The 11,824-nt window shown below is 36.5% G+C and overlaps 1 protein-coding gene across 1 annotated transcript; it reads left to right on the top strand.

Annotated features, from left to right (window-relative positions):
- The first annotated feature begins 643 nt into the window (after nt 1-643).
- Nucleotides 644-10,267, top strand: LOC109061902 (protein MEMO1-like). The gene is made up of 9 exons (XM_019078983.2): nt 644-996; nt 3,571-3,652; nt 3,750-3,818; nt 3,920-4,032; nt 4,373-4,484; nt 6,206-6,348; nt 7,437-7,513; nt 8,101-8,205; nt 8,498-10,267. The coding sequence occupies exons 1-9, from the start codon at nt 936-938 to the stop codon at nt 8,627-8,629; spliced, it is 894 nt and encodes a 297-aa protein (XP_018934528.2). The 5' UTR covers nt 644-935; the 3' UTR covers nt 8,630-10,267.
- The last annotated feature ends 1,557 nt before the right edge of the window (nt 10,268-11,824 follow it).

The raw sequence follows: 11,824 nt of genomic DNA, 5'->3' as shown, positions 1-11,824 counted from the left end.
TCTAAATGTACACCGAATCTGAGTTACAATTTATATACACTGAATATGATAAATAATAAAAATACATAATGGAAACAGTAAGATGTCGTCGACGATGAACAGGTTATAGTTGATTCTTGTATAGAATATATATTTTAGGTTATTGTATACATGTTTTAATCCAAGCTCATTACAAAAACCCTTAAAAAATGGTATAGATTTAGATACTGTATACATTTGTTAATATAAAATATTTTAGCATGTTGTCAATGCTTTATATTTTGTTCACAATAACAAACGACGTCTTTAAGTCAATTACAAAGTGTGCAGTTTGACAATCATAAAACAAAGACACAATCACTCTTCTATTGTTTTACACTTTAAAAAATCTTAAATTTCTTCAACACTTAAAGTGTCTTTAATCCTATATTAATGTTACAAATGCTACATGTTTTCACGAACAAACGATCTGCGAGTTCACGCCCACATCTGCCTTCCGCAAATGACTCTCAGCCAAACACACTGAGCTATCCAATCATAAAAGCATAATCTACATATGCATCATTTGGAAACGCCCTTTATCTTAACCGACCAATCAGTCTTTCGATTCAGTCTATCAATCAACTCTCCCCGCCCAGTTTTTCTGACAGAACGGAAGCCGAGATGGGCCAAACCAGCCCATCCGGATAACAGAGACAAACTTGGCAGCGAGCGGATGAACTGGTCGGATCTTTGTTCTTCACAGCCAGACTATCAACCTCTTTATATTTTTGCGTATCGTCACTTATATGTCTCACATTTATATCAGTATTATATAGAATACTCCTTCCCTGGGCACGCAGCTTCAGCACAGGCATATACTTTTTGAGCTAGCATATTTTCCCAGTGTTTTTAGTTCATTCTTCCCCCCACCGACGAGGTTTTATTGGACCAAGATAGGCGGCGCGGGCACCAAGATGTCGAACCGGATGGTGTGCAGAGAAGCGAGCCACGCCGGCAGCTGGTACACGGCCTCAGGTAGAGCCAGAGACCCGAGAGCGGCCCGGGCCTGAGGTCCGCTGTGCTGCTTACACCAGTGTGTGTGTCTGGCAGTGTCTCAAAACCTAGTGAGCTGCCTATCTGGACAGAATTTTTGGGCCGTTCAGCACGCTCAAAAATGCTGCCTAGGTAGGCAGCTCACTTTGTTTTTAGACAGAGCCTGTGCGATCAGCTGGGAATTATTAAATAGCTGTGCCTAAAATGGTTTAAAGACCACAGGGCGAGTTTCTTTATATTTGTACCTTTTTTTTTTTTGAACTTACGGTTTTTAAAGACTTATTCGCTTTATTTAAAATGTGAACTAAAACATATTAGCTTTATTTTGTTAGAGAATCACTTTAAAGGGATTTAATTCTGCTTAGCAATTAAATCTACAAACAAAGTGGGCCTCGGTCATGAAATGTCATTTAATTTATCTTGGCATTTAGGAGATTATTTAATGAATTACTTTAAATGTTAAAAATGTTTTTGTATATTTTTTTTCTGTTTTTCATTGAGCAGACCGAAAACATTGGCATTTAAATACAAAGGCCATTATTTAAATCGAACGCACTGAGTGTCTCTCTCATATTTGCCTATTTTTGTTTATTTTTGTGTTTCTATTGTAAATGTGTAGCTTCAGTGTGTGTAACAGCAGCTGGGAACAAAACAGGCCAACAGTTAGCTGGTTAGCCTATAGCCAGTGTGTGTATGAGAATCTTTCCTACACACCAACTACACAAACTAATACCACAGATTAATATGCCATCCACGCTAACTTTACCCAGGCCTACTTTACTGGATGAGTAAATCCAGATAGATTAACTTCTGTCGCAATTCAGAAGGCTGGATTTAACGTTACTCTGCTAACGGCTAAAGCTATTTGATGAAGTTCATATGACAGCTGTACATGACAGCTGTGTTTTCATAGACAATAAAACCATGTTTTTCATTAATATTGATGTGTTTATTGTTATATCGGTCAGCATTTATGTGCAGTTCCATTCCAGTAAATACAGTGAAAACATTCAGAACACCGAAGCCTTTTTATTCCCCTCACTCATTAACAAACTATCAATCACAAAAAAACAATGCATCACAAAAACACAATACATTTCACTAGCACACTAGATCATACATTTTTACAAGTCTTGTGGCTTTTACATTATTATCTGTGTTTTGTAAGCTGTCACTATTTTTAGAGCTCTTTTTTTGTTCAAAACACACAATTTTGAGTGTTTGCATAAGAAGAAGGCTTGGCTCCGGCAAATAATGTATAATGTGTTGAAAAAAGTCTGGTGAGTCCATACATGTATAAACATGCCTTTGTCTACAGTTACAGTTTTCAGATCATGACTAGTTATTATTCATCTGGCAGTGATAACACTGGCCAGTAATTAGGAGTGTGTCAGTTGGACAAATTGTACAGACAATGTCAATGAATAATGATTATATTATATATATATATAATAGATTTTTGATATACAGCTATATTAGTATTCTTCATATATTAGACTCATATATTGACCATGTCTCAGCAAACCTTTTACCATTTTGTAAGACCTGGAATTGTGTATACATTTTTTATATAATATATATATTATATATAATAAGTTATCTCTTACACTGCACTGCATTATATAAAAACAGCACTATAACCACAATCAACCACATTTTTCTAAATATTATTGTACGCATCAGCCATAAAATCTCATATCAGTCAGACACTAAAATAAATGCATTTGGACATGCATCAATATTCAGACCTGACTGCTCTTTGGAATATCATTAGTGATTTAATGGTACGATTCATTACAGTGTAGAGATGTGATTAACAACTGCTAAAACTTGACCAAATTGGTTGTATTCTTCTTATTCCTTTTACAGAATCAGCTGAAGTTCATCTGTTCACTGGTTCTCAAAACTGTTATCTTGTCCTGTCAGACTCTGATAAGAAAGTCATTAGAACTGGGACAATGGCACTGTCTGAGGCTGAAATATTGCTGGAATCAACATTCAAGACAGCCATTTCACCCATTGTGTCATTGTTTGTTTGACTGATTTATATTTAGAAGAGAAATTCACAGATGAATTCTTGATTATAAGATCTTTTAGCATGTTGTAGTACTGAGGTGATGCTACAATGAATATTTATTTATTTTTGTCAGCATTACAGTAATGAGATTTTTTTGTTTTGCATTCTGCCAATAGAAATTAGGGAGGAAAATGGGCTTAATGTCAATTAAATACATATTCATAGTGCTGTTTTTATAACAGCAAAAGAGAAAATATATTCTTTTGACACTAACATTTTTTTACACAATATTTGTCCTGAAAATAATATATTAAAATATATATTATAAATAAAATATTGCAGAAATATATAATGAACATGGTCTTTGTCATGTTTAAGATTATAAAGCGTGACTTGTAATGCTCTGAAATATTTCTACACAGTGAAAATGATACTGTACAAACTACAATTGGAAGACATTCAAATAATGCCAAAGTTGTAAAATTATGTCTGCATTTCTCATATTTGCTAATGACATTTTTCTCTGTCTCTGTGAATAGGATCCCAGCTTAACGCACAACTCGAGGGCTGGTTATCTCAAGCACAACCTACAGCCGGTCCAGCTAGAGCCATAATAGCACCGTATGTGGAGTGAAAGCAGACAAACATCTTTTTTTCTTCTTTTTTTTGTCTGTTTCAGCTGTCTTTCTGCATTCTTAAACCTTTAAGTCTTTTGCAGGCACGCTGGCTACACTTACTGCGGCGCGTGTGCCGCCCACGCCTACAAGCAGGTGGATCCCTCCATCACGTAAGTGGCTCTCCTGAGCTTCTTTAAATTCTCTTGAAGTAGCCGTAATGTTGACTGTGCCGTGGGGAGAGAGGTAACTGCAGCGCTCTCTTATTCATCAGTCGGAGGGTGTTCATTCTTGGCCCCTCTCACCATGTGCCACTGTCTCGCTGTGCCCTCTCCCCCGCCGAGGTCTACAGAACACCACTGTACGACCTGAGGATCGACCAGAAGGGTAAGGAATCTCATTTCCTCCCTTGGCAGGATTAAATGCTGATTGAATACCAATGCACAGAAAGGTGTCGCCCAGATTGTTTTTATGTCTGGCTCATTTGATCTCAAACTGAGCTTTGCAGAAGAGATTGCAAAATGTTCAAGTTGTAAATGACTATATTTGTTATTATTTCATAGTGTTCTGGCTATAAACATAATGAATGTGCAACAAAGAAATGTTAGCGATGATATTTTATTTGATGGTGTTCATATTAATGAGGTTTTGTGCAATTACAATTATAACTGCTCAGTGCAAAACTCAAGGGCTTTAATTCCCACTGCCCCATCTCTTTCTCTGGCAGTTTACGCTGATCTGTGGAAAACAGGCATGTTTGAGAGGATGAGTCTGCAGACAGATGAAGATGAACACAGCATTGAGATGCACCTGCCTTATACAGCTAAAGCCATGGAGAGGTAACAACCAGATAATGAATATCTTCATCTTGACCGTTAAGGGAACAGTTCACCCAGACATGGAAATTCTTTAATCTTTACTAAACATAATGTTGTTATAAACCTGTATGACTCTCTTTCTGTCACAAAAGACAGAAAAGAAGATACTTCAACAAATATCTCAGTGTTTTGTTTTTTTCTCTTCATACAGTAAAAGTCAAAGGTGGTTCAGTGTTGTTTTGCACCCTGTTGTCTTCCATTATGTGCACAAAAACAGTGCTTCAAAATATCAAAAGCATTCTTGTGTTCCACTGTAGAAAATCATGCATACAGTTTTGGAACACCAGGCACTATCCACTGAATACCTTGGATTCTTGAAAGACTCTATGCTTGAACCATTAAAAAAAAAACTACCATTCAACTACCATTTAAAAAAAAAAAAAAAAGTTAATACTTAGAATGTAATATTTAAATTGATTTAACATGACAGTAAAGACTTTTACATTGTTACAAAAAAAAAACAAAAAATTTTTTCAAATATATATATATATATTTTTTAAACCACCTAATTATCAAATAATCTCGAAAAAACAACTAAAATATTAATACCGTTTAACAATTATTTTGATCAATGTTTGAGCACTTAATCAGGATATTAGCATGATTTCTGAAGAATTATGTGACATGAAAGACTGGTGAAATGGCTGCTGAAAATTCAGCTTTGTCATAACAGGAATGAATTATGTTACTTAAATATAACACAGTTATTCTTAATTGTAATATTTCACAGTATTACTTTTTTAAGTACTGTTTCTAAGTAAATGTAACCTTGGTGAGCATAAGAGACTTCTTTCAAAAACATAAAATCTTACAAACCTAACATTTGTAAACTTTAGTTTATATAACTTTTATTTAGGAAATAATGCACAAATGCAAGTGGCTTCTCTGAAGGAACCAAGATCATAGGTGTTGCTTGCAAAGTCTTATCTTTTGCTTTTTAACCTTGTGTCAGTGTTGCACTATAGCAAAAGGATATAGGATATAGCCCTTTGTGGTTTCCTCTAATTATCTTATGTATACTCTCTATAAGACATACACATCCTTGTGTAGAACAGAATCTGCCCAGGGAAAAAAAATGTAAATGTAAAGAGAAGGACGAAGGATATATCAAGGTTTCACTTCATCTCGATGCAGAGGCCATGAGCAGTGTTATTGACCCATAGTCACACTCTCATGCTCATTCATCTCTGCCAGATCCACTAATTATGTTGTCAGGATCTGTTTACCTAGTGTGTTGCCTCTAATTAGTTTGCCGTGATGGATGTTCTGTTGTTTTTGTGTTTTATTTTTTTATGTATGTTTTTTTTATATTAATGCAGGAGCCACCAACCACTTCTATTTTTCCATTAAAATATTCCAATATGTGCATCCTCTCAATTTGTTTGATTAGACATCTGGGTAATTTTTGTTTTTCACAAGCAGACCAATTAGTTGCTGAGCAACTATAATTTTTCTAAAGGTTTTCAGCATTTTTGTTTTTTTTTTGCACTACATTTTATTCTCACACCTCTGCAATTTGGGAAATGAAAACCTTTGTACAGCTATTGATTTGACATGGGCACGGATTTCAATGAGTGATGCAAACTTCTTTGACAAAAGAATATTTATAAACATGCAAATGTCAAATCTCCATCTGGGAATTGACAAATGATTCTGTTTTGTGCTTTGTTTTTCAAAAACAGCCATAAAGATGAGTTCAGCATCGTCCCTGTGCTGGTGGGAGCTCTGAGTGAATCTAAAGAGCAGGAATATGGCAAGCTGCTTAGCAAATACCTGGCTGACCCTTCTAATCTTTTCATCATCTCCTCTGACTTCTGCCACTGGGGTTTGTGTCCACTCACACACCTAAACTGTCAAAAAAAATGGAAAATAGCATCAATTATAGTCAGTAATCGATGAAGAATTTCCAGTTTGTTGAAATGAGATGTAGTGCTGACATCTTGTCAACAGTAAATCTACTAGGATTTGCACCGGATTTGCATGAGTGGTTTAGTTCTGACACTAGTCAACACTTGACTTTTGGTAGTTTTTGAATGCTTGACATCAGATTTTTTTTAATTAACGTTTTATTCAGTATGCGTCAGTTTTCCTATATCCACGTAACAGTGCGTGCATCTTTATGCATATAATACTAAAAACACTTAACACAAGCTATATATAATTGCCAAGGCCTTAGAGAACAAATGAAAAATATATCTGTCTCTCTCTCTCTCTAATTTCCAGTAATCGGAGTGTAAAGGCATGATATGGGTTTGATGTAAATGTAAAAAAAAAAAAAATAGTTGTGAACCATTCTAAATCAATTGTCACTCAAATGAATGATAACGAAAGCAGCATGAATCTGGTAAAGAAAGATATACATGCTTTTTTAAGTGAAATTGACGTGACATACAACCAATTATGGTGACTCATACTCGTGCTCTGCATTTAACCCATCCAAAGTACACACACACTGCAGTGAGCACACACACACCGTGAACACACACCCGGAGCAGTGGGCAGCCATTTATGCTGCGGCGCCCGGGGAGCAGTTGGAGGTTCAGTGCCTTGCTCAAGGGCACCTCAGTCGTGGTATTGCCCGGCCCAAAACTCGAACCCACAACCTTAGGGTTAGGAGTCAAATTCTCTAACCATTAGGCCACGACTTTCCCTTCTCATCCAAGTCATATCGGCATCACAGACATTCTCTCCACTCTCTCACTTTCCATCAATGTGCTAGACTTGCCAGAAACACAGACTGCCTACTGCCTAAATAGGCAGCTGACTTCCATGGCAGCATTGTAATTGAAATAAACCTCATAAGTGAGTGTTTTGGAATGCTTTCAATAGGTAGGAACCCATACAAATATCCCATTTGGTTTCTATGTGCCGCCTCTGGTTAATTAAGTTGAACCTTTTTTGTCTTTTCTGCAGGACAACGTTTCCGTTACACCTACTACGATGAAAGTCAAGGGGAGATCTACAGATCTATCGAGCACCTTGACAAAATGGTAAACCTGTTTCTATCCCCGTTTCTTCTGGTAACTCACTTAATGTCTGACATATGAGGTTTTCATGCAAATATCCCATTCTGGTTTGGGATACACAATGTGCTAATCCTATTGGTGGTTCTAGAAAAAAAGGTGATGGAATTTTTCTCCAAGCTAAAGAGTCATTGTTATGGTTACTGTGCCATGGAAGTCGGCAATTCAAAGAACAACTTTAATACTTTCCACCCGTGACAGTCTGTCAAGTAGCAGATGTTCTTAGCAACCCAAACATCATTAAAGGCTTACCAACTGGGCAAAGTACTTTTGCCTCTGTAGGGAAATTTAATGGACAAGGATCGCGTTTGATCTAGAGCTCCTTCTATGAAATATCCATTCATTATTGTGTTACTAAAAATCCATCTTGCTTTTGGAAAGTTGAATATTTTATATTAAGATGTTGTGTTGTGCAATTAAACTACACCAGATGTCAAATGCAAAATTAGAGAGTCATAATTAAAACATTATTAACGGCAGTAACGGGAAAGCTCTGAGATGTCAGTGAAATGTATGCAAGTTAATTTCCTTTTTTTTTTTTTTTTTTTTTTTAGGGAATGGGAATTATAGAACAGTTGGACCCCATCTCCTTTAGCAATTATTTGAAGAAATATCATAATACTATTTGTGGTCGCCATCCCATCGGCGTTCTTCTAAATGTAAGTACCTTTGTATGAACGACTTCATGAATTTCCCCCTGGACATTATATTTAGCAAACCTCTGTCGACTCGATAAAGCAAAAGCAAAATAATGCAAATAATGTCTAATCCGTAAGCATGGTAATTCGCCTAGCACTTAACTGTCGCAGAGCTTTTATTAATGCCCCCCCCCCCCAACTAATGTCTTGCCAACTTTCCGCTCTTTCATTATGAAGCTTTTAAGATTACAGTTGTCAGTCTAAAAGCATCTCTTTAGTGTTGACTCTTCATTGATTCTCCTCACTCCATCAGGCTGTGGCGGAACTGAAAAAGAACGGCATAGACATGAACTTCTCTTTCCTGAACTATGCACAGTCGAGCCAGTGCCGAAACTGGTCGGACAGCTCTGTGAGTTATGCTGCTGGAGCTCTCGTCGTTCATTGAGGTGAACTTTCCCAGGAGCCGCGGAGCCTCCTAGAAGACCCCAGCCCCTCCCACCCGTATCCCCATCCTCCCTCGCCTCTTCTATAGGAAGGACATACGAAGCTTGTCGCAGCTGGGAATCCTCATACATACCCTGAATCCAGATGTAACGTTAGATACTAACCTCCTCTTCTTACAGCTTTCCCTGAACCCCGTTTTCCTCGTGAGGCAACTCGGATGATGCTATAGCTTGAAGTATAGCCGCAGTTTTTTGGGTGTTGCAAGGTCAGATTTTTGGTTGTGTTTTTTTTTCTTGTTTTTTGGGGGGAGGGGGGGCAAAATGACGCAAAATCCACTTTTGACCCTCCAAAGACATTAGATATCCGAAGAGCCCTTGTGTACTTTAAAAGCAAGACACATTTAAAGTTTAAATAAAAGAAATAAAACCATCGACATTGCACTCTTTTTGCAAGTCTGCATATATAATCTACATAACGTCTCACGTAATGATAAATAATGAGAAAAAGGAAGTTGACAGACTGCAACATGCTATGTCCATGTACACCCTGAGAATTGTAGTAATAGCTACTGCGCTGGTCCTGTTGTAGTTTTTAAAGGGCTACACAATACCCACTAACCCTCCACTGTTCTGGATATACCAAAAAATAGTTTTCTCTCATCTAATCTTTTATTGTAGTCAAATTAAAGTTTTTTTTCTGATTCTTATATTCCGTTCTGTTTATTTTCCCTTTGTGATTACCATTATTTAGCTTTCTAGTTTTACTATGCGTTTGACATGTAATCTCAAACTGTGTGGAAGCATATAGTAGTGTTTGAAGTCTACAGGAAGTGCAGTACAGTTCAGACTGCCTCAAAATGGCTGTTCTATCCCTTCAGTCCCACAACTTTTAAATCGTAAGGGGTTATTTATTTTGGTTATTCTGAAACAATTTTATTTTCTCATGCAAGTTAGCAGCCATGTTTAACAGCTGACTAGTAGTTAGTGATGCACACCCGTTTCGAGGAACCGCCGGAGGTGGATTTTCTGAACGGCATAGGCATTTTGTCTGGCTTTCCTCCTTAACCCATCTACTCCCAAAGAGCACAATGCAGCAAGATGTTTCCTGGGTAACCATCGGAAGGAAAACGGCAAGGCTCCTGGACATCCCCATCAAGGTTTAAATGTCTCAAACCAAATCCTCAAACAGAAAACAGACAAAGCATGTCACACCATGCAGATGTGCCTTGGGTCAGTGTTAAACATGTTTGTTTTTTTTTGGTCCTGTGCTTTCCACCCTTGACCACCGTTCATTTACCCACTAAAAAGACTTGATTTAGTCTGTGTTGAATCAGTTTTCACCGTTTTGAAAGTAGGGAAAGACATTCATCGGTTTCACCCAGCACAACACCTCTTCTTGTACTGTTAAAATTGTTTCAATTTTTTTATTTTAGTACCGTTTATTATTATTCTAACTATTATTGCGTAGAAACGAACAGTTCACACGTTGTCAAACCTATGTCGAAATTAATTGAAGCGCTCCTTAACGGAGTCATTTTTAAATCTCAGGTTACATTGAAGCATTACAGAATTCTCGCCAGATATGACAAGGGTCATGGCCGATGTTGCAAAGAAACAATAAAGTGTAATGACAAACGTTACTGTGCTGTGGTTTCTTGTGTTATTGTTTGCGATTCCTGTGTTTGTGAAACGTTTACGAGCAGTTGGTGAGTTATTGGGTCCAAAATGAATTAAAAATGCCATGTATTATAACATGAGTCTTGTGCTTCTCTCCCAGGATGTAGTCGCTCTTCTATTTCGTTTAATTAAAGGATAGCTGAATCATGGATATGTGAGTTTAAACCTCAACATATTCTATTCTTTGCTCAACATTTCAACAAATCATCAAAAGTAAACAAACTTAAACAACCTCAACATGTTTCCCAGTCATTATGAGGATATTATTTGCTACCATTTAAATTTTGCTTTTTTTTGCAACATATCTGCAAATGTAACCATACTTAACCGGTCTTGACAAGTAATTGCAGAATTTTTTTTAAATGTAAATACTTTTATTCAGCAAGGACACATTCAACTGATCAAAAGCAACAGTAAAGACATTTAAAAAGTTAAAAAATATATATTTTTATTCAAAATAAATGCTATTCTTTTGAACTGATAACACTGTAAAGCTGCTTTGCAACAATTGGTATTGTGAAAAGCTCTATACAAATAAACTTGAATTGAACTGAATTGAATTGAATAAATGTTGAGCAGAAAATTAGCATATCAGAATGATTTCTGAAGGATCATGTGACACTAAAGACTGGAGTAATGATGCTGATTAGGCATAGAATAAATTACATTACAAATATATTAAAGTAGAAAACCGATATTTTAAATTGTAATAATGTTTCACAATATTAAATTTTTCACTGTATTTTTTTTATCAAATAAATGCAACCTTGGTGAGCACTAGAGACTTGTTTCAAAATAATGTCATGCACTGCATAGCCAGCCTCATGCAATCGTCACATTATCGTGCATGTATTCTAAATAGAAGAGCACTCATGGCACTGCATCTGCATGGCAGACCAGTTTACCTTTTAATTTCGTGTGCTCTGCAGCAAAATTCCTGTGGGGTGAAAACTTATTATTTATTCTTGGTTTATTTATTTAGTTGGATGTTGGCTGCTGTAGCTATTAAAGAGGCCTCTTATGGATGTAGATTTTGACTGAAGCAGGGGCTGAGGAAATTAATACTTGTTTTATATGCCATTCATTTTTTTTCCAGGTATTAGGTGGCATTTGTTTTGTGTAACTACATTCAAACTACAGCTCATACAATTGTTTTTCACTTTTTCTAATTATTTTTCCTTTTCTTTGAACCTTCTTTGAAATTTGATTTGTGATTAGAATTTATTCTGTATTAAAACTTTCACATATTTAAGTTCAGAGATAGTGGTTCCCATTAATTGGCCCAGCTCAACAAATATCACTTCCATCGATCTGTTCTCAAGTTTAGCAGCACTGACATTTCAAATCTCCTGAGCCATTTCAGGTTGCAGTGAACACATTCGAGTGAAGTGAACATTGTTGAGAATTCGTTTGTACACGGGTGTCAGCTGTGCTGACTGCAAGTTTCTACTCCAGAAATGACTGCAGTGTTAGTCCCAAGCTTACATCATGTTCTGAAACAAAATGGAAAACTTGTTAAT

Source organism: Cyprinus carpio, chromosome B13 (assembly GCF_018340385.1).
Source record: "Cyprinus carpio isolate SPL01 chromosome B13, ASM1834038v1, whole genome shotgun sequence".
Lineage (NCBI taxonomy): Eukaryota > Metazoa > Chordata > Actinopteri > Cypriniformes > Cyprinidae > Cyprinus > Cyprinus carpio.
This window is presented reverse-complemented; position numbering and strand designations above follow the sequence as displayed.